Source organism: Hippopotamus amphibius, chromosome 13, assembly GCF_030028045.1.
Source record: "Hippopotamus amphibius kiboko isolate mHipAmp2 chromosome 13, mHipAmp2.hap2, whole genome shotgun sequence".
Lineage (NCBI taxonomy): Eukaryota > Metazoa > Chordata > Mammalia > Artiodactyla > Hippopotamidae > Hippopotamus > Hippopotamus amphibius.
The window spans coordinates 76,653,702-76,681,455 of record NC_080198.1 but is presented as its reverse complement, the minus strand read 5'-3'; the positions used below and the strand labels follow the sequence as shown (position 1 = coordinate 76,681,455).

The following is a 27,754-nucleotide window of genomic DNA, read 5'->3' as shown; positions in this document are numbered from 1 at the left end:
GAGGGAAGTTAGAACTTAAAAGCCACAGGACATACACAGGTGGAAAGGAGGCACAGAGGAAATATCTTAAGCAAGTGTAACATTGTTAGCAAAGGCACAAAGACAAGAAATGTCTGTAATGACTCAGGGTCTAGGGAACAGATTAGTTCAGTCCAAAACTAAGAGCACATACAAAAGGACTTTACACCAATTTATTATCAAATATCTGTTTTATCATAAAGGCATGGTCCTTGAATGGAAATGCTTGCCTCAGAGGTCACAAACTGAAACCCTACAAAGAATATAACACAACAACACGCCCATAAGACCATGCAATAAATTGTTTTCTATTTTCTGGCAAATAAATTTGAATATTAATTAATTTATTCTTTTCCTTTTCATTTCTCACAGAGTTGCCACCCCATTTGGAGGTTTTGAAAAAGCATCAAAAATGGTTAAATTTAAGGTTCCAGATTTTGACCTACTACTTCTAACAGATCCCAGGTTCATGGCCTTTGCCAATCCTCTTTCTGGCAGACGGTCCTTTAATAGGACTCCTAAGGGATGGATATCTGAGAATATTCCTATAGTGATAACAACTGAACCTACAGAAGATACCACCATACCAGAATCAGAAGACCTATGAAAAGAAAGTTGTATGTGCCACAAAAACCTCTGAAGATAAATGTTGCTGTTTTATTATTCTACTCACTGGCAAAGGCACTTCCACTCTTCATTAGTAGCAATAATTTAATAGCAACTTAGCAATTTTCCTTTTATGACATTTAATTTCAATCTCAGATCAAAATCTAATAAACAATTCAAAATCTTATTTTAAAACCTTTTAACTCACTTGTCTTTATTCATAATCTTGTTTTCACCTGGTCTAACCAATCCAGCCTTTTCACGGAGAAAGTCCAGAAAAGTTACTGACAACAAAGGGTTTCATCTTTGTTGCCTTTAATATAATCTACTCCTGAATAAGTTTTTCAAATGGATCTAGAATCAAAATACAGTGCAAGATATTTAGATTAATTCAGAATTTTATTTAAGGGATGAAAGCTATAAAAGTTGATATACAAACATTATTGATGGAGAAAAGGGTTGGGTTCTTTTCTGACAAGTTTTCCATGATAACTTGTTTAGATGAAGTCTTTTCATTAGTCATTCTTAGAATTTCTAATGTGCTTTGTATTTTTCAACGTGCTTTGAACCATTAGGTAATTATTCCAGATGACATTCTCCAGAGTTCGTTATTTTGGGGTTATTATTTTTGTTTACTATTAAGTCAAGGAGACTGAGAGACAATGACTCAAAGAAATACTATTGCAGTTTTCATGACCAAGGCATACTTGGAATTCGAGTTCCACAATGTTGTGTGTTGATTATGTGCAACTTTATGTATGCATTTTTAGAAGAGTAATAACAAAAAACATGCTAATATACATATAAATAAATATATGTATACGAGGGAGTATGTAATTTGAATTGGCAGCTTCCTTTACTGAATCTTTAAATTCTGCTCAAATCTTTATATATGCTATAAAACACAAACAAAAACAAGAAATGGAAGAACACGAAAACATTTGAAAGTAATATAGCACGTCTATCATGAAATATATTAATATATTGGTATAAAAGACAAACAAATATAAAGTTATAGATATATCTTAAAATATCATTGAAGAAATATATGACATGGAACTGGTAAGAAATAAATGTCAATTCTTCTCATTTCAATTCAGTTAAAAGTTCTGTGATAGATGTTTATACCAGAGAAGAAATGTCTCATCCATAGAAAACTATCTACCAGATTAAGCTTAGGAGACTGGAAGAAGAAAAGTGTATAACAGAGTAATGAAAATGCCATGTAGCAACATCACATATTTATAAAAGAAGCTGTATGTAATGTTGAAATTGGCACTTGTTTTGATCATCTTCTCGTCTTGAAAGTAGAGAAATTTTTTACAAATTTGCTTATGAAAAACGCAATCCCTAGAAAGGAACAATATTGTACTTATACATATTATCATTGTAGAGAATTTAAAATATATCTTTAAGATATCTTAGTTTTATTTATGTTTTGTTATTTTTAAACAGGTAAATACCACTGCTGGCATCTCTGATAACTGTAGATATGAGGGTCCCATCATGCCATTTTGTTGTTCATTTTAATTTTTTAAAAAATAAAAAAATTAGTCATATTCTATTATGCATTTTTATGAAATGGTTTAGTTCTTTATTAACAATTTGAAATGTTAATATTTTTCATTAAACTGAAACTTTATTGCATTAACTATCTCCAAATAGTTAAACTCTATGCTTAGTGTCACCACTCTGTTAACCACCAAAAAGGGGCCAGCAATTAAATGTTAGATACAGAACAGTATTCTCCATATCATAAAGGAGAATTTTTAAAGGGGGAATCCTAAGTAATTTTTTTAAGCCTCGTTAGAAAACGATGCAATAACCCTCTGCTCACTATTGTATCTCTTCCTTTCCTGGAAGTGTCTATTAATTCTAATTCAGTTGTCTGACACCTTTAGAAATGCCAAATTTTGCACTCTGGTTGCTACACAATTAGAATTTGAAAGGAATTTTGAATGGGTTTTCTACTGACCTGAAAAACAGCTAAATCCTTCAAAGAAATATGATAGCCTTTCTAGAACAGCAGAAAGACTGTGGCATTTTTTTTCCACCCACATTTTTATACATAAAAAATGAAATAAAAAAGAAATAAAAGAAAAAGTAAATGAATGAAAATAATATTTGCTGACGGACTACTAAATGCCAAATACTATACTTACTGGTTTATAAAAATTTTATTTTACTTTACTTTTTTACTTGTTTTATTTTATTGCCACGCCATGTGACTTGCAGGATCTTAGTTCCCCAACTAGGGATTGAACCCAGGCCACTACAGTGAAAGCACCAAGTCTTAACCACTGCACTGCCAGGGAATTCCCTATATTTTTAATATTATTTTATTTTTATGATCATCCTGTGAGAAATGTATTATAAATAATCTCCACTTTACGTAAGAAAACTGAGCCTCAGAGAACTAAGGTGACTAGCTTAATTCTAGCTCCAAAGCAGAAGAAATTGGTGAGTCTGGCTCTAAAATATATGCTCTAAGAACTCATGGTTCATAACTTCTCTTTCAGGGTAATTTCAGTCTTAAACTATTTTATTATGTCTAGACAAAATAATAAAAAATCTCCATCACATTAATTTTGGGAAAATAGAGCTATAAATTGAGTAATTTTAGAGTTACCCTCTAAAGTCATTCAGGTACTCATAAAAAGTTGAACTTTCAGAATTTCAAACAAGTAATATGCATGTTTAATTATGAAACTGGAGAAACACAAAAACATACTCTGATTAAACCTGCTTGTTTCTGCTCAACATTGTGCATACTTCTGATTGATGTAATCTTTTTTTTTCCTTTCCCCCGTAAGGGCAAAGAAGGGAGAAAGAAGAGGAAATAAAGAGGACAGAAATGCACAATGCTAATAACCATAAGACTGAACGAAACCATCTAGTGTGGTAACACACCAAAAATATTCCTTTACATGAAAATATTTTCTACGTTTCAAAACTTTAGAAGAATTCCCATTATACTGTTCAACAGATTTCCGGGTCATAAAATTTTATCTCCTATTTTATTTAGCCAATTTCTTGATGATCGGCTGGCCAATTTTTTCCTGGATAATACTAGAGCTACATTAACAACTAGAGCAATGGTTAGAAAGATCACTCTTGGCTTTTTAAATAAAAAAAAAAAATTTATTTATTTATTTATTTGGCTACATTGGGCCTTAGCTGCAGCAACCAGGATCTTTGCTGTAGCATGTGGGATCTTTTAGTTGCAGCATGCAAACTCTTAGTTATGGATGTGGGATCTAGTTCCTTGACCAGGGATCAAACCTGGACCCCCTGCATTGAGAACATGGAGTCTTAGCCATGAGACCAACAGGGAAGTCCTCATTCTTGGCTTTTAACTCTCCACTTCCTTCAATCATTTCTCAAGGCTGGTATTTTCCATTTCTTGACTCAATATTTGAAAGGACTAGATAATTTAAAATAACTAATTATTGGTTATTACAAAATCAAGGCAAATATGGACAATAATTTTTAGTCAAAATGACCACTTCTCCACTTAAAATTTTACATTTTCTAAATAGACCCATTTATAAATGTTTTAGCAGTGTGGAAACGGAGGGAGCCAATTATTCTCACAAAGGCTAACGTGGAGCAAAATGTCCAGTCATGAGTGTGAAAAGAACATCCTGAACTTTCCAACTCAGGGCACAGCTGTACCAGCAGACTTATTAATTCTGGAATTTCCTCACTCTGCTGCTTATACAAGATAAAACTTACATGACATCACTGCAGTTTCTCCACCACAACTGCTTTTTATTAAGCTTAGGAAAGTATTGCTCTCAATGCCCCTTTTCTTATGAAAAATACTTTCAATCTCCACATGCTCTATTCTGTAGGAAGAAGGGCAGTTCACTTTCTATGAAAGGTGGAAGAGTGCCAGGCTTTTGCCAAAAGAACAAGCAAGGGGAATCTATTTCAAACTAACTGATCAAAGCACTTCACAAATATATCAAAAGATTTTTAGAAAATTATAATGCTTAAAAAAGTTAAACTTTTCAGAACTAAGAAAAAAGTAAATAAAATTTTGTTAGAATTTCAATGACTTACATTGAAGTATTATTAAATAAAAAGGCGTGCCCCTATTGGAATTCCTTAAATAAAAGAACTAGATTTCAACTCAGGATATAAACTTTCCCTGACTGCTCAACATAATGTGATTTCAATAGGAAGATATGGTACATATGGGCAAGGGGGGCGGGGTGGGGGGAAGCTATTTCTAAGAGGTTACAATACAGATTCAAAAGCAATGTGCTTATTATTCTGGATTGTGCAGTATTTTGAAGCACATTTCAATGACAATTTAGGCAGTGTAGGAGATGAAGACAGGAGACAGCTCAGGAAACAGAACTGGAAAAAGTCAGAAGGAAAAAAGGTATATTCAATTGCTGACTGAAGAATTGATATAGACTGCAGAACTAGCAAAATAAATCTAAAAGAACAGGGGGAAAAAAGGAATGTCAGAATGAAACAGGCTGAAAGGAAATAATTGTGATATTCTATGGTTTCTAGAGCCTTTTCCTCACCCCCTTTGAAGTTTTGTTATATGTTTGTCAATTGTTCAATGTGAATTGTCACTCAAATAGATACTCTCATTACATTTTCTTTATCATTGCTCACTTATAAATTGCATATGAAAGCAGTTGTATTTAAATGTGCCAGCTATCTACTGATCTACCACAAATTAGTAATACAATCTCAAGCAATTTACTTCACTCTGGAAGTTTTCTCCAACTATTTATGTGTTTCAAAGGCCACTTCTGCCTAAGACCTTCCCTGACCACTCTTACTGAAGAGAGCACCCTTATAACCCTTTACTGTGCCTTTATTTTTCTTTATAGCCCTTATTACTCCCTAATATAATGTGTTAGTCTGGGTCCTCTGAGGACTAGATGCCAAGATTGGGTTAAACCTGCAAAAATTTCATTAGGAAAATTGCCCACATGAGAGAAAATGGGGAGAGAGTCAAAGAAAGACTGGGAGAAACCCAAAGGACCTCAGATGGAAGCACATGCATGTGTTTTAGACTGCCCAGCAGTCTAGGCAACATTCAGCAAGGCTCTTGGAGGATCTGTGAGCCAAAGTCACCTGTAGGAGAGATCCTATGTTTCCCGGAAACAGGTCTGCCTTAGGGTCAGACTGTGGAAAGCTCAGCAAGAATGCAGTGATGGAGGTCAGAGGTAGTAGAACTGGGGCCCTCAGTCAACTACATTGTTTAAGATCCACAAGATGTAGCTGCCACACACAATGTATGTATTTATTTCTTTATTATTTATCTTGTCCACTGGAATGAATGTTCTCTGAGGGTAGAGACTTTGCCTTTTTTATTAATTGCTGTATCCTCTGTGCATGGTATATAGTAAAGAATAAAAATTTGTTAAATGTATCTTAATTATGGGGATAATATTAGTAACTATCTTAAAAATTATGCATTATAAAGTATACCACCCAATATACTGTAAATAATAGCTATTAGTAACAAAATAAAAAATTATCAAGATCATGCAGTAAGAAAGCAAAGGCATTTAGAATGAAGTCAGATTAGAGGTTACACTGGAACTGCTTTGGGATAAATATATGTGACCTTGATTTGGAGCTAATATATGTTGGAGTTGTGAGTATATTAAATACATACATAATCAGAAACACTAATGTGGCCTGACTACTTTTTAGGATAAGCATTAGTGCCAGCTCTATTCTCCAGACTGAAAATTGCAATTAAGGGAGACTATAGGATCTTGCTCAAATAGTACTATTTCTTATGAGCATTCACGTTTTGTAGGTCACTTGAGAATTTAAAAAATCTATATGGTGGATACATTACTTGTTCAGTATACCCTACCTTTTTAGAAAATACATTATACAATCAGAAAGGAGTTCCCATAGACAGATGGTACATAATCCTTCATTTTTTTTTTCTAAACTAAAATGGATTTTCATTTAAATACCTGTTTGGAATATTTCAAATCAGGATGTATAACTATGTTACCCTTGAATTCTAATGTTTTGGCACAGTCATCTCTAGAGTATAACGAATAAAAACAATCACCCCAAGTCCCTTTCCCTGGGGAGATTCCATGTAGCTTAAAGAAATTAGGTATCTGGTAGTCATAAGTGGGGAAAGGAGGTGATTCTTCTACAAGCTGATGCTAACATAATGGAAAACTCACCTAAATACAATCAACCTGAAATAACTTTTTATTCTTTTCCCATTTATCTTGAAAAAGCAGGAATACTTTCCAAGCTTCATTTTAAACTCAGTTCCTAATATCTATTTTACCTTACTTCTATGTATGTGAAAAATTGGAGATAATGAAGATTCTACAACATAACTGATTTGCCTCAGGTTCCAGGCCTCCTGGGCAAGGCTACCTTCTGGGCCATACAGTGCTCTAGGCTCAGTCACTGTTTTTGGAACATAAAGTCAAATGCAAACATGGACCACATTTATTCAAGAAACATTCTTTACTTCTGATATATAGAAAGAGATGTGGATATACTTTATGGTTAACTACAATAAGTTTCCTCACAAACTCATCAAAATCTATTAAAAACACATTAAACTTACCATAATACTATAGATAATGTACATGGGCCCCTAAAATCAATATGTTGAAATCCTAACCCCCATATGATAGTATTAAGAGGTGGGGCCTTTAGGAGATGATTAAGTGATAAGGGCATAGTCCTCATAAATGGGATTAGTAAAAGAGACTTCACAAAGCTCCCCTGCCCCTTTCCCCACGTGAGTACACAGACAGAAGATAGCCAGATATGAATCAGGAAGTAGGCTCTCACCTACCAATCTGTCAGTGTCTTGCTCTTGGACTTCCCAGCTTCTAGAACTATGGGAAATAAACTTCTGTTGTCTATAAGCCACCCAGTCTATGGTATTCTGTTATAGTACAGCTACTGCCTGAACAGACTAAGACACATAGCAATGCAGAAAAATTATCATGTTTTCAGATGCATATATGTACAGTGTATTAATTATGGTTAATGATCATAATTATCAGAATGTATTAGACTATGCCACTGGTACAAATCTATGCCCTGATGCTTACTTAAGTGTTCTCTTGTTAGCATACCAAAAGGATATTAATATTTGAGATGTAAGAATAAGCAAAAAAGTTATTATTTTACCAAATATAACCCACTAATACTATGTTAATGGCATAATGAAACACTCTCTTTGGTTTAAATAATCACTTACTTAGAATCACAGCACTTCAGAATTAGACTCTATCTTGAAATATTCTAGATCAATTCCCTCATTTACAGAATAGAAACTTATATCAGAGAAGTTAAGAAACTGGCCCAGTCTCATACTGTCTAAAATTAGAACCCAAGAGTCCTGCTTTTGATCTAACATTCCTGCCACTATCTTATTCTCTCATGGAGAACAATCATCCAGATCATGGGTACAATCCACACAACTTCTGGTGACATAACATACTGTATGGGATTTCATATTTATCTATATCTATATAAATATAGCCTTATATAATTTGTATACATTATTTATTAGCTACAGAGAAATAAAACTGTGAATTGCGGTAAGGTTAGTAAAATGTGGAACCAGAGAGTAAAGGCAATTTTTTACAATGTTAAGAAATTTTAATTAGAAATTTTAATGTGACAATATCAAACCAAAATGAATATTCTTTTCTAACTGGAAGGGAGTAAATTTCCATACTGTATTAAAAAAAAAAAAAAGTAAACATTGCTCCTTTCTAAAAACCTCTTGGTGCGTGTCTTTCAAACTATAGTTGTGTTCAGTGACGTGGTGTAAAAATTAACTTAGATGGTTATGATCAGTATCTTTTCAAATGAAACCGAATAAAATAAAATATCAGAGCATATCACTCATAGAAATAGTATTATTTCAGGAAACTACTGATTTTGTCTTATATATGTTCATGCAAACTGGATCACAAAGTAAAATATACTGCTTATTCTAGGTTGCAGTCTAAAATGTTTGAAAGCTACTGTTCTATCTACTACTAAATGCTGTTGAAAATTTAAATGTCAGCACTGTTACTAGCAATTGGAATGGCTTTTCTCCATCACATCAAAACTATTACAACTAATTTGATATAGAGAGTTCTTCAGAATTAAAAGATAAAGGGAGTTCTTCAGAATTAAAAGAACAGAATTAAGCAGAACAAAACTTGTAGAAAACAATTTAATCAGAAAACCTTGATTGAAAAATGTACAAAAAGACATTAACACACATTCCAGGGATATTACTTGCCAAGAATCAGTTTATTTTTTCCTCCAGCACAATTTCAGTTTGAGGGCTTGTTTTACAGATAAGAGACTAAAAAACTCAAGAGCACTAACAGTAAAGAAATAAAGAAATTAAATACTCTAAAATGTCTGCCTTTACCTAAACATCTTTGGATTATTTGTATCAGTGAATATTTTCCAAGTTTATTACTGTATTAAAAAATAAAGCCTTTTTTTCCTTTTTCCTTTGACTGTGAAGTGAATTTCAACAAGGAAGTTCAACTTGAAAACACTGGTGCCCTGAATACTTTTGTCATCTTTACAAAGAAAAGTGCTCTCCAGGGCAACTTCCTTTGGGTTCATGGCTTTAGCCAATATGCTATGAGATAGTGTTATTTTACTATTGTATTTCTTAAAGCACTACTTCAAAAACAAATCAGTCTAAGATATATAGCTCTGTGTGTGTGTGTGTGTGTGTGTGTGTGTGTGTGTGTGTGTGTGTGTGCGCGCGCGCGTGCCTGCGCACATGTACCCACACATGCCCCAGAGACTTAGATCTGTTAGATTCCCAAGAGGTAGGAAAATAAGTTTGGTACATTTCCAAACACCATAGTGTTTTTCATAAAGTCACAGTAGTACCACAGATATCACAATTCAGAAAAAGAAAATCTTTTCCTGTGAAATGCTCTTGACTTCTTCCTTATGTTCCTTTCCCTTGTCTTTCAGAAGGGCACAAAGGTGTCAAGTATGTTTATCACCAGTATTTGAATACAGAAGAAATTTGAATGCACTTTAAAAAACAAAAGAGTACTATTTGCTATGAAACTTCAGAATATTTCAGGGAAAATATTTCACAACAGGCAAATTCTATGTGACTAGGAATTGAATTTTAGTCCTGCTTCTATCAGTGTCTAGCATGAGCTTAGGTAACTTTACTTCCCTGAGCTTAAGTGTTCTCATCTGTACAGAGAGGGATTTTAGCAAACTAATCTCTCAGATCCTCCCCATCTCTAAGATTCTAAAGAACTGTAAAAATAAAACGTTATAAAACTTGTTTTTGAAACAAATTAAAGAGAAATTATATTCATGCACAAAAGTCCTAACGAATGGCTTTCAATCAAAACCTGGATGTTTCTGACCTTTAATTCTGGATCTGTTAGTATGGTACATATTGCCTTCCTCATTTCTACTTACTCTCCTGTATTTCCATGGCTGCAACCAGATGTCATACTTAACTAATAAATTCTTTTATTTAGTCATTCAGTTTGTCCATTGAGTGCCTCCTATATGCCAGACAAGTACCTTACTTTCACTGTCTCTAAAATAAGGCTATTAATAATATCTAAATATTAATAATTTATGGCTGTTAGGAAAGTTAAATAATATAATCTGCATAAAGCACTTAGTTCCTGACATATTTTGGAATTAAGTAACAACTGGGAAAAGACTCCATTTCACATCTTTAGCATTTAGAACCATGTAGTCTAATCCCTTCCTTTATAGATCAAGAAAGGTTAAAAGAGGTAAACTGACCTCCCACAGCCACACAGCTACTTGAGAGCAAGAGTTCCATCATTATCCATCCATTCTTTCTATCATATTATGTTGCTTATGAACATAAGCAATTCCACTATCTGTTTCTTTCATTCTTTCTCTCAGATTACAAAACATTGCTAGAAAAAAACCCATGTAAATAAATGCACACAGGGGTGGCAATCCTACGAATCCTGTCAACAACAATCCAGTTAGGGATTAGCTAAGACACCCTGCTACGTACAGATGAGGAAACTGGATTTTATAGTAGTTAATAACTGCTCAAGGTCACACAAACAATAAATGGTAAAGTCAGGATTTGAACCTAGATCTGTCCAAGTCTAAAGGCCATGCTCTTTCATGATACCATGTTGCCTTTAAACATGGTCTCGCTGAAGCTGAATGTCAGGAATTCAGCCTTCATTAACGTTTTCCTCAATGATTTAGCTGGAGATGAAGAAGATATCATTAATTTTGGCAACACAAAATCTCAGGGAGAACAGTGAATCTTAAGAAATATGGACTAAAACTTCAAAACCTAATAGGATGTTTTAAAGACATGAAGGAAACAGATGATGAAGATGCTTGTGTTCTGAAGGCAATATAAGGATTTGTGTCCAAAAAATCTAATGGCATTAAAATTTGTGAAACTTGGCTTAATACCAATTCATAAAAAAAAATAATGGAACAAAAAATTAGTATTTTGAACATAAACTTACATTGGCTAACAAACTGATACAGTTACAAAACAGGTTAAGACAATCTTACTTAAACTGTCCTGATAAAAACAGTGTCTAAACCAAAAAAGGAAATAATTTCCCCAAACCATAACCAAGCTAATTGCAAAATCTGTTTTTATTTTTGGGTACCACATTTTTTCAGCAGTTGACAACAAAAGTACATTCTGAATTCAGTTTTATGGATTATGAAGACTGTTACTCAATTTTCCAGGGACATGTTGATGAGTCCATTGTCAGTGAACATAGGATAAGAGCCTCCTCAGATGAAGGCCCATGTAGAGGAAAAAGCATTTTAGATGATGACAGAAAAATGTTTTCCTGTTACTGATAACTTAAATATCATATTCACTTTTGACTTTAGATCAGAGCCAAACAAATTTAAGTCATAGGCTCATGCATATTTCTCTTCTTTAGTTCTCATTTTTTACATTTTACTTATATTTTAATTTCCCATAGCTCTGATTCTTTTTCTCATTTTTATTTGACCATTGTTTTATGTTGTATGCTAGAATTCATTTTATTTTATTTTATTTTTTAGAACTTACTTTAAATCTTTGTAGGATAAGGTGAAGTATAATGAATGAATGAATGAGCAGATTAGTTTAATATTTACTAGGCCTTCAAAAAATTGTTGAGAAAATTAGAAAACTGAGTACTTTTAGCTTGAAAATACAAAAGATATTTTCAAAGTTCAACAGCATCTTATGGAAAAGAGAATACAGATTTCTGTTGCTACAAAGGACAGAAATAAGACCAGTGTGTAGAAATTATTAGGAGGTGAATTTCAACTCATCATGATGAAAATTTCTTAATAGTTAAAGAAGTCTTAAAAAGGAAAAGGATGCCCCAAAAAGCATCAGGTTTTCTATCACTGTCATCATATTTGAACAGAGGTTGGACAACCACTGGCAGGGATGATCCTTTAGTGAGTGGGAGGCTGAAGAGATGGAATCTAAAGCTTCCTGCATCTTTGAGATTGTGAAAAAATACATATTATAGCAAGAAAGACAATATATAGGTTCCTATAGCATCACATTATCATTGATGACAGTGGCACTGGTAATCATAGTGACAACACTAATGGCCATAATAACACAGTATAAGACTTTACTATAGCTTTTATCTGGGGCATCATCAAAAGACATCATATATAAGTATTATTTCTCATCCCAACTTTACAGATAAGAAAATTAGGACGCTTCAAAGTGAAATAATAAAGGTAATGAAATTGCTTAAGCTGACAATAAGTCAGCAAAAATTTAGGAGGTTACTGGTTAAACAACTAGCTAATGTTGACTCCAGCACAGCAGAGGCTTAGAAAGATTGGGATGTAAGGCCAGTAAAGTTCTGCTTAAGGAAGAGCTGGCTAAGATGCCATGGATATTGAATTTGATCTTCTGATGTCATGCTGCAGAGCTTTGAGGAGTCCAGTGAACACTTGATTCCTGATTTACCTATTTTATAAGGGGATAAAGATCCTTCAGGGATTCTCTCTCTCCCTTCTCTCCCCATATGTGCCTTATTCTTTCAGACCAGATGCTATAAATGACAAGGCACACTGCACAAGCACCTCTGAGCTCACAGTTTTATAGCTTCGCAATCAGAGAAAAAAGGGATCTTTCCTGTAAGATCTAATTTGAAAACTCCTGGGAAAGAATGCTAATTAGCCTGAATCACCCATACACAATCACCACAGCCAGAAAATGGTGAAATGCCCCACATGGAGTTATGCCCATCCTGTGGTTAAGTGGTATGGTTATACTACTAAAAGCAGGAAAAAAGAAAGCAGTATATGTCCACAATACATATTTTTTCTTATTGAAAAAACTGAAATGTATATTAACCAATCACTTCTAAATACATTTCTGAAACAGCTTTTCTTTAGATGTGCATATATTAAAAAATTAATATAGAGATCACTTGATCAAAAATATTATAATTTTACCTCATTTTTGGTATTGTTCTCCCTTGTTTCTTTTTTCTCTTCCAGACATTAGTTAATTTGGCCATGACATGACTCTACTTCTGGTTCTGATTGTGAGAAGCTATTAGGAAGGAAGGGTATTCGTGGAGCACATCTGAATACTGACCACAAAACAGCAGCCTTCCAAAAGACATTCTTAGTGATGATAACTTCTTTCCAGGTGTCTTCACTCTGCTCTCTTGATAACTGTATATTTTAATTTTATAGAAAAAAAGAAAAAGAAGAAAGCCTTACTGTTAAGTTTTCATTCAGTGACTTTTTGTAGATACAGACTCAGGTGTCGAACAACTCTTTATTGACGCCTACTCTGTGCCACTGTATTAGACTTTACAGAAAGAATGATGCTCAGCAGAGAGGACTTTCATGGGAAGACAATAAACAAATAAGCAAATAACCTAAATAATCACAGGTTGTGAAAAATGGTATGAGATGAATACACAGAACACTCTGATAGAGATAAGCAGGGAGTTCTAGGTCAAGGATGACTTTTCTAAGATGAAGTTAAAACTAAAGTATAGAGGATGAAAAGGAGTCAGCTACTTGGAGACTCAGGGGAAGGTGTTGTAGGGCAGGGTTTCTCAACCTTGGCACTATTAACATTTTGGACCATATAATTCTCTATTGTGGGGGGCTGTCTTGTCCATTGTGGGACGTTAAGCAGTATCACTGGCCTCAACCAACTGGATACCAGTAGTGGCACCCCCTCCCCACCCTAACTGTGACAGCCAGAAATGTACTGGCCTTTGCCAATGACCCCTGGAAGAAAAAAATCACCCTCAGTTGAGAATCACTGTTCTAGGCACAGGGAATAAAGAATGCAAAATCCTTGAATAGCAAGAGATGCTATCAGGGAGGTAAGGGTAGATCATTCAGGGGTCTGTAGGCCTTGGCAAGAATTTGGATTTTATTTTATGTAAACAGTAAGTCATTGAACAATTTTAAGTTGGGGAGTAACACATTGACATTTCAAATAGACTACTTTGAAAAAAATAAAATAAAATAGACTACTTTGGCTGCTGTGTAGGAAACATTTAAAACCATGAGGAAAAGTGAGATCTTAGGACCAGGCACTGCAGATCACCATCATTTAGAAGATAAACGCAGACTGGAAAGTGTAAGAGAGAAGCAGATTGAAAAGGAGCAAGCAAAGAGGTTGGAGGAAAGCCATGAAAGAGAATGGTGTTACAAAAACTGGGATGTGAGTCAAGGAGGAATTGGCCGACTGTGACTAGATTTCTTTGGTTGGCCTCCTCATTGAGTCACAGACTGAAGATTTCTCTCGAACTGCACTGGTTTAGTTCATCTTCTTGCCTAACTACAATTGCCTCTACAAATCTTCTGTATATAACTCCAAACTAAACATCCTGTTCAAGAACTTACAAAGGCTTCCTATTATAGCCCTGCATTGGCCTTGTTCATTCCTGTTTCTAACATTTTGCTCTTGAAGTAGTCATGTCTCCTCCTCAGTGCTGTCAAATATGCCTACTCATGAACCTTCCAAGCTGAAGCTCATATCTGATCTCCCACAGAAGCTTTCCCCATCAATTTTTGTCCACACAGATGCTGCTACTCTCTAAGTAATCAACAAAACTTCCAGTTTTTCACTCCATCTACTGAACACATTTGTTAAGTATCATAGCCTAGAAATACAATGAAAAAATATGATCCCTGCTCTCTAGAAGCTTACTAAGAAAACAAAACCTGTCAATATTTCCTTGATGCATTTAGGAAAAAAGGAGTTTGCCTCATATCCAATCCTGAGTAGGCCATTCAGCTATTTTTCTATACTGTATTTCACTTTATCCCATCCAGCTCATGCATGCTTTAGATATTGATTACCTCCTAGAACTATCCTGCTCCTCAGGATACAATATTGCTACTCTTACCACTTACAGTGATAGGATGAATATAGCCACAAGATGGTATATCTCCCAAAGTCTGAGTTTTAATCACTCCGGAATAATAAAGTGGTGGTGCTGATCACGTACACTTTGGCTAGACCTCATTCAAACAATGTAAGATGGTCTTTGGCATTCCAAGTCTATTCCCTTTCACGATCTCAAGCCAGTGCGAGGTGCAGAGATTTTTCTTCATTAATGTGGGTCCACCCAATAAATAACTATTGAATCAACCATAAATACATATCCCCCAAGGACAAACAGGAATTCTCAGAGGCAATACATTTAAAACCTATGTTGTGACATTTCTAACTACAAAGGTTTCCGGGAGCAACTCCTGTCCTAAAATGCAGTGCACTGTCAATTTTCCTTTTCTCTATCTGTTTGCTTCAGACTGCCCTCTTGATGCTTAACTTGTGACCTATTATAAGTCTATCATTTAAAACTCAGTACTTAGACATGCCAATAACTAGTATAAAGTTTGAAATTACATGATTAAAAAAAGTGTACAGTCAGGGTTAAGTCAAATTCTTGAACAGGGTGAACTGAAGGGCATTCTTCTATAATCTCAAAATGAGGGAGATAGTATGACTTTATTATCCACAGTTCAAATTATTTTTCAAGAGTGCTCTGTTAGTTACATCTGTAAAGAAATAATTATACTACCACAAAATTGTTATAAATAAGTCCAAAAATGGTGAAGGAAGGGCAAGTCTGTCTCAGGAAGTTATAAAAGGTTCCATGGAAGAAATAAGTACTCAACTGAGACCTAAAGGATCTTGAGAGAACCTAGTAGAATCACAGAAGAGCAAGGAGTTCAGTATAGCTAGTGTGGAGTAAATGGGCAAGAATGGTAGATAAGATTAAAAGTCTGAGGCCAGATCATGAAGGTGATGGGGGACCCCTGAAAAAATCTTGGTGAGGAGTATCATTATCATATTTTCATGTAAGAAAAACTCTTAACAGCCTCGAGGTTGGACTGGAATGGGAAATAACTAGAGGTTATTGCAACAGTCAAGGGAGATGAGTTAGGAGAAATGATTACTTGATGGATTAAAACAGTGAGAATGGAGATTAAAATGAGTGGTGGCTTTGAGAGATCCTTAAGGAGATGAATCAATAAAATTTGATATTAGGATAGAGGAAATATAATATAGGGGTACCCATTGATTCCTGACTTGGGAAACTGGATGCGACTATCTGAAATAGGGAAGGAAATTGGGGTAGGTTCCAGATGGGTGGGAAGAGATATTGCACTACGAGTAGGGAAAGGCAAAGATGCCCATGTCAATTTGGGACATATTTAAGTACCTATATGAAATCCAAACGAAGATGCTGTTGCTTAAAAAGGTCTAACCTAAAGATATACATTTGGGAGTCCATGGATACTTAGTATGTAAGTCCATCAAGGGGAAGAGATTGCTCAAGGAGACAAGAGGAGTAACAACAAAAGAAAATGGAGAGTTTGGGAACACATAGGGCACACATAAGAAGAAAAATATTTAAAGTGCATAGAGAGGGAGTTGCAGAACCAGGAGAAAGCAGCACTAAGGAAACTAAGGGTAGAATTAATGATGTCATTTTTTAAATGTAGAGGTTTTTTTCCCTCTCATCCTCCTAGTTTTACATTTCCTGAAGGCAAGAACCACATCTTAAATATTGTATTTTCTTCAGTTCCCAGTTCATTGAAGGGAACATTAAATGCTCAATAAGCTCTGATTCAGTCCCAAGTACTATTTGTTTATACCGACCTAAAATGTTTGTTTCTTCATTCTGTTTCTTCAAATTAACTTTTAGAGTTACCTACGAGTTTCGTTAAATAAATTTTTATAATCTGTATGTTGTACCTGCAACAATTTTGAAATGAGTTCCAAAACTTTACTACTTATTGAGAGGGATCTGTGATACTACAGATGACAGTGGGTTTTTCATTTACTATTCCTAAGAAACAAGTTATTACAAAACAAAGTTTAGCCCATTTTCCAAGCATTAGCTTGCAACTTCAAATCTACTGAAAGCACAGTAAGGAGGCAGCCACATTTTTCTCACCACAATTAACCATTAACCGGGTCAATATGTTTCTTAAGGCTTTCATTTTATTAGTAGTCACGAAATAACCAGCTGGGGGATATTCATTAGTGCCAAAGGAAGTCACTTAACTGCAAACAGATCGTGATGATCCACGGAAAGCTAAAGAGAACTGTGTATTCCCATAGGGTTCCGAGGCCAGGCAATGCAGGTTGTTTTCTCTGAGGTAACAACATGTAACTTAAAGGCTAGTCCTTGACGGATTCCCGTCCCTGAGCTTTAGGAAACACTGAATAAATAAATGACCAAGAGTATCGGAATAACCACCTCCACGTGAGGAACTATCCCTTCCTGCCCTCTACACCACACAGACCAACCTGCATCCACCTTTCTCCAACAGCTAAGCCCCAGCGCTCCGCTCCCGCCTGAGGAAAAACGGTCAAGCTCCCGCTCTCGCGGGATCTCGCGCCTCGGCTGAATCGCGCGCCCCATCGAATCCCCGCGGGAACACAGTTCCGCAAGTCCGGAAAGCCGGGAAATCGCGTGCGGGGGCGGGGCCAGCTCCTTGAACATGAAGGCGGGGCCAGCTCCAAAGAGGCGGGGCGGGGGCGAGGCGAGGATTGGGGCGGGGTTCCCAGGACCTGTTGATCGCAGGTGTCACTGCCCGGACTGGCCTTTGGGTGTTGAGGCGTGTGCGCATGCTCCGTGCGCTGGGTCGAGCTCTGGGCGGCGGAGACCAGTCGCTTCTGCTCCAGTTCCCGGTGAGCCTCGGTTACGGTGGCAGCTGTTGGTGGGTCAGCCTGGTATCAGCCTGAGGCGGAGCTGGGCAAGCGGGAGGTTGCCCTGTGGAGGTAAAAGGCCCGTATTTTTCTACCTGGACCGCACGTTCCTATCACTTAAAAGGGCAGAGCTCAAGGTAAGTCTCCAAAACTAGTCCCTGGGCGGAGATCCAACTCGTATGGGCCTGACTAGAAGACCCTCATTCCAGGTCCAGACCTCGTCTCTCCCCTCGCAGCCCCGAGACCGTCTCCCCCACCCCACTGTCCTCGGGGCAGACGCGGGGCTCTTTGCCCGGCGCGTCCGGGATCTGGCGGAGATGCCTTTGGCCAGGCTGGAGGCGCGCGCGGAGGGAGGAGGTGCTGTACTTACTGGGTCGCGGTTGTTAGTTGCTGCTGTGTGTGAGGGCTGGCCAGGGCTCTTGCTGGGTTTCTCAGTGCATCGGGTTTGTGAATATTACGCGTATCTGGCGCCTGCCCCTCACTTTGCAAGCCATTGCCTCTCCCGAGCAGCAGCTTTTTAAAGGGGTCCAGGTGATTATGTTGGAGAAGAGATGATTCGTGAGGATCTTTGAGCTGCTGGTTTCTGGGTGGTAGTAGTAATTTATAAAGTTAATGTTTAGCTTCTAAACGGCGACTTATGGGACGTTTACCAAACTACTTTTAAACATCGTTGGAGAACAGGAAGTCTTTGCACAGGTGTAATCGGGAGGGTTTCTAAAGCCTGCAATCTGAGCGTGCTCGGAGGTTTTGGTATCTTGCTACAAGGTTTTCTTTATCAGTGTGAAGCCTGGTTAATGCTTGCAAAATTACTGCAAGGCTTTATCTGTTAGATAGCAGAGTTTGCCAAATGTTTTCTCATCTGGAAAAAAATTTTTTTGCGAGGAATTTTCAAGGCTATTTCCGAGGGATGTTTATAGTGAGGAGGTTCTTTGTGACTAGGGTCTGATTCACTTTTAGTCCTGTTCTTTAAAGAAAAGCGTTACTAATCCTTAATATTTAAAAGGAGAAGAAGTTGCTAACAAACTTCTGATTGAATTGAACTTTTGGCTAAGTTAATTCTTCTTGTTAGTTTAATTTTCTGTTTCTTTCAGTTCCATGATAATTGTCTAGGCATAAGTCCTTAATCTTGTAAAGAGCAATTAAAAAAACGAACCTTATTTTTGCAAAATCAAAATATATGATTTATCTACTATTGTCATAATTCCAAATAGACAAACTCACTGTAGGTAGCAGTTAATTATGCTCTGAAAAAACAAAGTTTTTGTTTTTATTTTACATTTTATACGTTTTTAAAATGAGCTCTTTGGACAGTTTGTTTAGGTTCATGGTTACTGGTGATAAACCCTGATGGTGATTTATTCAGCTCAACTCACTGGTAGTTAGTGTATTTTTTTCCTACAGTATGAAAAATAAGCAACCAAGAACAGATCTTTACTTTTCCCTATTAACTAAAAAAATCTTTTAATAAATGTGTGTAGATTGCATATAGGTCATGGAATTTGACACTAATAGTCATTCATTGATATTATTTTCTTTACAAGATACGAAAAAGTAACTTTTACAAAGAAAGCTGTTTTAATCGTGGAAGGGCACCATTTTTACCTAGTTTATTCTTTTCCTTAAAAAAAAAAAGAAAAAATCACACAACTTATTTTGGTATGTACTGTGTTCCAAGATCTTTTCTAGTGTTTAGTGTAAAATGTTTATTTTAAACTGTGGTATTAGGAAACACAATTTTGGAATTATGGTTTAGAAGTTTCTCTTAGCAAGACAAAGAGTTTAAAAATGAAAATTCTGTTTTAGGGTAAAGTACACATTCAGAAGTCAAAATTACAGTTATTTTCCCTTCTGGAACTGCTTGGAATTCACTCACCTATCATGCTAGAAAGGACATTGTTTACCCTACAATTTTCCAAAAATATGTTTGAAATCTATAAAGTGGTAGATTGAGCTACTCTACAGAAATGTTTAGTTATTAAAATACTTAGCAGATATTGTTATCTGATAGGTTTAACTGTAAGGTTTTTCTTAATTATAGGCCCTAAGGCAAGCTACAGTAAGGTAACTTAAATATTTCATCTAGAAGTATTTTGAACACAGGATGTGCTAGGTGTGCTCGGCCCCAAAAGATTGTCAGTATAGTCTACTGTTGCTCATGAGTTCTTGGATTAAAGGAGGAAGTGTGCTAATTTATGTCATATTTGGAGAGATAGCTACAAATTAGTGATGATACATATGTAGCATTAGTGTATTAAGTTTGTACAGATGTAATGATTTTAGAACATTTTGCATTACTGTATATGGTCACAATAGAAACAAGAAATGTTCCACCACAGATAAAATCTTCAAAGGTTATTTAAACTTTAAACAACTATTTAATATCCTAATCTTGGCTATTTTCTTTAAGTAATAGGAATACCTCATATATAGAATATTTAGGCAAAAGTATTTGTTCTTTACTTTTCCAAGTTAGTCCATATCCTCTACCAGCAGTTCTTTTATAAACTAAGGGTACGTGATTAGAACTGTGGTCTGTGGTTAGGATTGAATTTTAATGTAATTGGTTTTCTTTGGAATCTTATACATTCTCTCTTTTTTTTAATCCCATGAATTTTATGCTTTACAGACATTATTCTAAGGGGTTCATAGGCTTCATTAGACCATCAAAGGTGTCCATTGACATACTCCAAAGTGTCACAAACCATTGCATGTGGTTGAAGAATTTTTGTTTTGCATGAGTCACTTCAGAAAAGTTGCTTTATATATTTGTAATTCATCAGAAAATAAAATGTTATGCAACACAAGCCATATTTCAGTATCTTAGCTTTTTTAATGATAGTCAGGTTATCTGAGTTGTCATGATATTTTTGAATTAATTTGAAATAATTACATTAGTCTTCTATTTTTACAAACATTGACCTGCAAAAAGCAGTTTGAAGAAATACGTTGCCTTTGGAATTTGGAAGTTTTTTTTACTTACTTTTTGTGTTTTTCCAAGCTAGCAGATTTATTCAGTAAATATTTATTGACCTATTGTTGTATGGTAAGCACTAGAGATCGGAAAATTAGTAAGACAGTGTCAAAGTAGTCAGAAATAAGAGAAAGAAATAACCTTTCCTAAACCTCATCTCTGGCTGTTCCCAATCCTTCTCCAGCTGCATCGAGTTTCCAAAGAAAAAAATAGTCTTTTTCTTATATACTTGGCCTTTGCAAGATGCTGCTTCCCTTCTCTTCCAGCTTCTCAGTCACCCGCATCACACCTGTGAATTATCTTCATTTTTGATTACCACTGTATTTTTTACATACCTTTGTTAAAGATTTATACTGTGTTGCTATAGAGGGAAGCCAGAATAACTAAGGGAATGAAGATGATATGTGTATTGCATCTTAAGTGTAAGGAGAACACTGGATAGACAGCACAAGGGTCGGTAATACAGGTTGTGGGGAGAATTCTTGTGACCCAGAGACATGATGTGAGCAATGTCAAGGTGCACTTTGGGTGCCCTAGTTACTGTTTATGGCTGGATGGATTGTCATGTTATTTATGAATTAAAATTGTCATTAATTAAGTTTTGAATTATTCTTCTGAGAAGTTGTATACATAGGTTGAATTTTTCTAAATTGAATCTTCACTGTTGCTTACATTGTTATTTCAGAGTTGCTTTCCCTTTATTTCTGATGCATTGCCTTCTAACATTGTCACTCATTTCTCTTTCTTTAGCCCAGTTTGTAAATGAATGTTTAAAATAATACTATGGTGAATCTACTTGTAAAGTGAAGCATTCCCAAACATTTTTTTGTAAATTAGAATTTTTCATATTTTAAGTTTTCTTAAAGTACATTAGCTCTATGAATGAAACTGTTTATTTTCCTCTAAGAATGACTTATTAATAGATTTTAAAATTTAGAAATTAATACTTTATTGTACAGTTTATCTGATGCCACTAATTTGGATTAAGGCTTTAGTCAAGATTGATATGTCAGTTTAAGGAAATGGAGAAATAACAAAATTATAAACTATAATACAGCATTTACTTTTTCTTCAAATGTGTATTTATATTGTTAAAAATCATTTAACAAAGGTTTTTTTTGCTGTTATTATAATTAGCTTGCATTTACTGAGTGCCTGCTATGTTTTGGGCATTTATTAGGTATTTTATACATGATTTATGATTCTTACAATAATTCTATGAATCTTTTTATATAGATTGTGATTATAGATGATGGAACTCATCTACTTTTAATGATTAAGTAGTTGAGTATAATGTGCTGTGTTGGTGGAAACTTTTCAGAGGTAGAATAATTGGGAATCATGAAGTCAGTATCGAAACATGGATTCCATCCTTATGAAGAACCCTTCAGGGCATTCTTTTGTTTACTAGGTACTTTGTGCTTTGGCTTCTTCTAAACTTCTCAGCCTGCATAATGAACTTTTGCGCTTCTAATGATGACCTTCCTTAGTTTTAGGTGAGCAGGCTGTTTGAACCCTGGAAGATTTTTCTTCTTATAAGGTACTACTGTATAGGCCTGAGATAATCTTACCTCCTTGTCATTATAGTACCGACACTAAACTAGCTGCAAGAGAGTGGGAAATTGTCCTATACCCTTAGTGACTAGGTCATCTTTGTTGATTGCAGAGGGTTCGTTGATTGAGGTTTCACTTTATTTCCTGAGCTTCATTCAATAAGTATTCAGTGATTACCTACCATGTACTATGCATTGTTCTAGATGCTTGGAATTTACCTTATATTCTAAGAGGATTGGGAGGAGAAACAATAATAAACAATAATAAAAATAAGTCAATTGTATACTATATTAGTTGGTGAAGAATGCCAAGGAGGAAAGAAAAAGTAGAGCAGGGGAAGGGGTATTGGGAATGTGGAGTGGGTTGCAATTTTAAATAAGTATAGGCCTCATATAGAAGCTGATTTTTTGAGCAAAGCAATCATGAAGTGAGTCAGGGAGAAACCCTGTGGGTATCAAGGGGAGGTGTATTCCAGGCAGAGGAATAGATAGTGTAAAGGCTTTAGAGCAGGAGTTTTCATGGTTTGTTCAGGAATAACAAGGAGGCCCATGAAGCTGAAATGGAGAATGTAAAGGGAAAGTAGAGATGAAGCTAGAGGTGAGGAGGTGGGCAGGTTTTACATAATAAGAAATATATATTTAGTCTCTGGCTGTTTCCCAGCACACTACTCCTAAAACTCTTAGAATCTACAAAGCGATAAATGTTTTTCTGTGTGCTAATGAGATGACTGGTGGCTGGGGTCTAGCCTCAGGGTGGGAACTGATTGCCAGGGAACCAGCTATGTGATTAGAGGATTGGAACTTTCAGCCCAAGCTCCCCCCCCCCCACCAATACCTCCAGGGAGGGGAGAGGTAGAGATTGAGCTACTCACTGATGGCCAGATATTTAATCAAGCTTGCCTATGTAATGACGCCTCCATAAAAAGTTAGGACTTTTTAGGGATTCAGAAAGCTTTTGGGTTGGTGAACTTGTGGAGGTGCTAGGAGGGTGGTGTTTGTTGAGAGGGCATGGAAGCTCCATGCCCCTTCCCACATACTTTTTGACCTATGCAGCTCTTCCATCTGTCTCTTCCTGACTTGTATCCTTTTATAATAAACTTGAAATCTACTCAAGTAAGCCATTTTCCAGAGCTATGCTAGCAAGTTAATTGAATCCATGGAAGAGGTCGGTGGGCACCCCTAATTTATTGGTGGTTGATCAGACTTACAGGTGGCAGCTTGGGACTTGTGGTTGGGGGGGGGGGTGTCAGTCTAGTGGGACTGAGCCTTTGACTTGTGGAATCTGACCTTAACTCCGGTAGTGTCAAATTGAGTTAAATTGTAGTGCCTGCCGAGTAGTAGATAATCGCTTGTTGTGTAAAAACCCACACATCTGGGCTCAGAAGTGGTGTGAGAGTATAGAAGAAAACTTTTTTACTTTTAGAAGGTAGTATGGGCTTTGCAGGCCATTGTAGACTTTTTGGTTTTTCATCTGAATTAATAAGGACCCATTACAAGGTTTTAAGCAGAGGAATGACGTTATGATTTGATTTTAGAAGGATTTCTTTGTCTAATCTTGGGGATAGACTGTAAGGGGTAAAGGTAGAAGCTAGGAGACATTTAGGAGTCTGTTCAGGCAAGATCTGATGATGGCTAAGACCAGAATAGTAGAAGTGGAGGTGGTGAGAATCAGGCATATTCTGACTGAGATATGCAAGAAAGAGGAGTCAAAGATGATACCAAGATATTTATTCTGAGCAACTGGAATGATGAAGTTGCTATCAGCTAAGATGGGGAAGAAGATATAGGTAAAGCAAGAGTGCAGTTTGGAGCTTTGTCAAGGCAAAGGAAGGTTAAGTTATGCCTGCTTTGGCATACTTTTCTTCTGAAGGTCATGTCTTAAAGCAGATTGCCATAAGCCATTGCCTTTAATGTTCATACTCTGTATTCTGGATACACATGCACTCCTGTTTTTCTCTGATTAGTTACCAGTGAAAACTAGTGATTAGTAAAAGCTGGAAGAAATAAAACACAGTTCTTTATTGAACACAAAGAAATTGAGCAAAAAAAGTACAAAGCATCGAAAATTAGTTAAAATTTGCTGGTTTTGGTGGTGGTGGCAAAGTTTGTCCTTACTACTTTAATTTTATTTTCTGTGTTTGTTTTATAAATTTTCTAGTATAGTCTTCTCCAGTTTCTCCATTTGTAGAGTGACAGTAGTTTTCTGTTTCAAAGGACATCTTTCTTCAATTTTCTTACTGTAATCCTTCAACTTTATAAAAATGAGGTAGCTCTATAATGAATTTTTTAATTGCTTTAACTTGTTATATATCTATATATAGGTATATGTATCTATATACCTATAGATAGCTTGCTATCTAGTTATCTAAAATAAAGCCTTAAATACTTTTACTAGTAAGATGAACATAGTAATATATCATTGAAATATATCATTCAGTGTGTCCTTGAGTAGCTATATTGCTTATTAGTGCAAAGATGTTAAAATGAAATTTCACTTTACAGTTTGATGGCTAGGATAGGGTACTATTAAGAATATATTTAAATAGTTTTAACAGTGATTCTCTACTACTATGGGATTGTAGGTGTTTCTAATTTTCTTTATGCAGTATTTATATGTATTTTAGATATCTATATGAAAAACAAATACTATTTTATAATTAAAAACCAATATACTTAAAAGAACAAATAAAAGAGTCTCACGGGTTTATCAGTTATTGTATTAGTTTCTTAGGACTGCTGTCACAAAGTACCACAAACCAGATGGCTTAAAACAATAGAAGTTTATTCTCCCACAGTTCTTGAGGCTAGAAGTCTAAAGTCAAGGTGTTGGCAGGATTCATTCCTTCTGAGGGCTCTGCATGGAATCTTTCCTTGCCACTTTGTAGCTTCTGGTGGTGGCTGTCAATTCTTGGTTTTCCTTGACTTATAGCTGTATCATTCTAATCTCTGTCTGTCATCTTCTCATGGTATTCTCTCTGTATGTCTCTGTCTCTTCTTCTAATGACTTCCGCTAGTCTGTTGAATTAGGCCCCATCCTAATGACCTCATCATAATCTAATTACATTTGTAAAAGCCCTGTTTCCAAGTGAGGTCATGGTCACAGCTCAGGAAATAAAGGTTCTAGAGGCGAGGACTTCAAAATATCTTTTGGGGAGGGGGATACAATTTAACCATAATGGCTTTAATGAGTCCAATTTAAACTATTATTACCATTTACCCAGACTGTTCTAGGAGCCTAATCAAATCCTTGGTTGTTAGAATTTGAATAAATTCTATGTAGCCTAGTTCTCTCCATTTTAAACATAGAGAAAGAAATTTACACCAACTAAAGACTTTAAATAGTGTGGTATAGATTTCCTAATATGGTACTGGGCTTCAAATTTGGGAGAAGAAAATGCACTTAGTATCTAGGGTAATGAAGGAGAGAAGGCCTGGAATCTTGCCTTTTGGGGTTAACTTATTACTGGCAAAGCACTGATTCATAAGAAAACAGTGGTGATTTTCTTTCTCTTCCTTTTTTTCCCCCCTTTCAAACTCCTGGCACATTTTCAAGTTAAAGTTAAAATTTTTAAATCATAAGTTTAAAATACTTGCATTAAAAAAAGAGAAATACTTGCATAAGATAAAATTGTCAGTCCTTCTCAAACTTTTCCAATTAATTGAAGAGGAGGGAATACTTCCAGACTCATTTTACAAGGTCAGCTTTACACTGGTTCCAAAGGTAAATAAGGACACTATAAGAAAAGAAAACAGTAGGCCAATATTGCTGGTGAATATAAATGCAAAAATTCTCAACAAAATATTAGCAAGAGCCAAATTCAGTAGCACATTAAAAGGATCCATCACCATGATCAAGTGGGATTGATCCCTGGGATGCAAGGGTGGCTCAACATTTGCACAATCAATAAGTGTGATATACCACATTAATAGAAGGAAAGTTGAAAATCATATGAGTATCTCAATAGATGCAGAAAAAGCATTTAACAAAGTCAATTTACTTTATTTATTTATTTATTTAATTGGCTGTGTTGGGTCTTTTTTTTGCTGTGCGTGGGCTTTCTTTAGTTGCGGTGAGTGGGGGCTACTCTTCGTTGTGGTGTGCAGACTCCTCATTGCTGTGGCTTCTCTTGTTGCAGAGCACGGGCTCTAGGCGCATGGGCTTCAGTAGTTGCAGCACATGGGCTCAATAGTTGTGGCTCACGGGCTCTAAAGCACAGGCTCAATAGTTGTGGCACACGGGCTTAGTTGTTCCGTGGCATGTGGGATCTTCCTGGAGCAGGGATCGAACCCGGGTCCCCTGCATTGGCAGGTGGATTCTTAACCACTGCGCCACCTAGGAAGCCCATCAATTTACTTTCAGTATAAAAGTTCTCAACAAAGTGGGTGTACCTCAGCATAATAAAGGCCATATTTTTAAGCCTACAGCTAGCATCAAACTCAGCTCCAAAGCTTTTCCTCTAAGATCAGGAACAAGATGAGGGTGCCTACTCTCACCACTCCTATTCAACACAGTACTGGAAGTCATAGACAGGACAGTTAGGCAAGAAAAAGAAATAAAAGGCATCTACATCACAGAGAAAGAAGTAAAGTTTCCCTGTTTACAGATAACATGATATTATATATAGAAAACTCTAAAAATCACCAAAAAACTTTTAGAACTAAAAAATAAATTCAGTTAGGTTGCAGGATGCACAATCAACATATAGAAACTTGTTACATTCCTATGCACTAACAATGAATTGTCTGAAAAAGAAAGAACTAAAACGGTCCCATTTATAATAGCATTAAAGGCAATAATATACTTAAGAATAAATTTAACCAAGGAAGTAAAAAATCTGTATGCTGAAAACTGTAAAATGTTGATGAAAGAAATTGAAGCCAAACAAATAAAGGGAAAGATAGCCTATGTTCATGGGTTGGCAGAATTAATATTGTTAAAATGTCTATACTACCAAAAGCCATCTGTATATACAATGTATTTCGTATAAAATTTCCATGATATTTTTCACAGAAAGAGAAAAAACACTTCTAAAATTTGTAGGGAACCGCAAAAACCCAAAACTATCCTAAGAAAGAACAACAAAGCTGGAGGCATCACACTTCCTGATTTCAAACTGTATTATAAATCTGTAGTAATCAAAACAGTATGATACTGGGAGAGTGGCCAAGAGTGGCAGAGTAAGAAGACCCTGAGCTCACCTTTTCCTCTGGATACACCAAAATTATAAATATTTACAGAGAAACTATTGGTTAGTAAAACCAGAAGACTAGTGGAAAAGACATTCTATAAGTAAAGATATACACGAGACATGTAAGAGGGCAGAGAAGCAGAATAGTAAAGATGCATACCCCTAGGTGGGAGACCCACAAATGGGAGGATAACTACAGTTGCAGGGGTTC

The 27,754-nt window shown here is 35.9% G+C and overlaps 2 protein-coding genes and 1 long non-coding RNA gene across 8 annotated transcripts in view; 2 read left to right on the top strand and 1 right to left on the bottom strand.

Annotated features, from left to right (window-relative positions):
- The window catches only part of MYOZ2 (myozenin 2), a 38,942-nt gene extending 37,720 nt beyond the window's left edge, over positions 1–1,222 (top strand). Inside the window, exon 6 of the mRNA XM_057704399.1 lies at positions 391–1,222. Within this exon, the coding sequence (XP_057560382.1) occupies positions 391–625 (235 nt within the window). The 3' untranslated portion in view covers positions 626–1,222. The remainder of the gene's footprint in view (positions 1–390) is intronic.
- Positions 1–17,502, bottom strand: part of LOC130834348 (uncharacterized) — a 176,403-nt gene extending 158,901 nt beyond the window's left edge. For both annotated transcript variants that reach the window (XR_009048672.1, XR_009048671.1), the window contains exons 1-2: positions 17,429–17,502; positions 13,087–13,311 (exon numbers count right to left, since the gene is read on the bottom strand). This is a non-coding gene — a long non-coding RNA (uncharacterized LOC130834348). The remainder of the gene's footprint in view (positions 1–13,086; positions 13,312–17,428) is intronic.
- Positions 17,503–17,684: 182 nt separating this feature from the next.
- The window catches only part of USP53 (ubiquitin specific peptidase 53), a 59,229-nt gene continuing 49,159 nt past the window's right edge, over positions 17,685–27,754 (top strand). For 2 of the 5 annotated variants that reach the window (XM_057705466.1, XM_057705462.1), the window contains exon 1: positions 17,754–17,967. The gene's annotated coding sequence lies outside the window, so the exon portion shown is untranslated. Of the gene's footprint in view, positions 17,968–27,754 lie in introns of all 5 variants that reach the window. The other 3 variants (XM_057705464.1, XM_057705463.1, XM_057705465.1) reach the window with 3 other exon arrangements.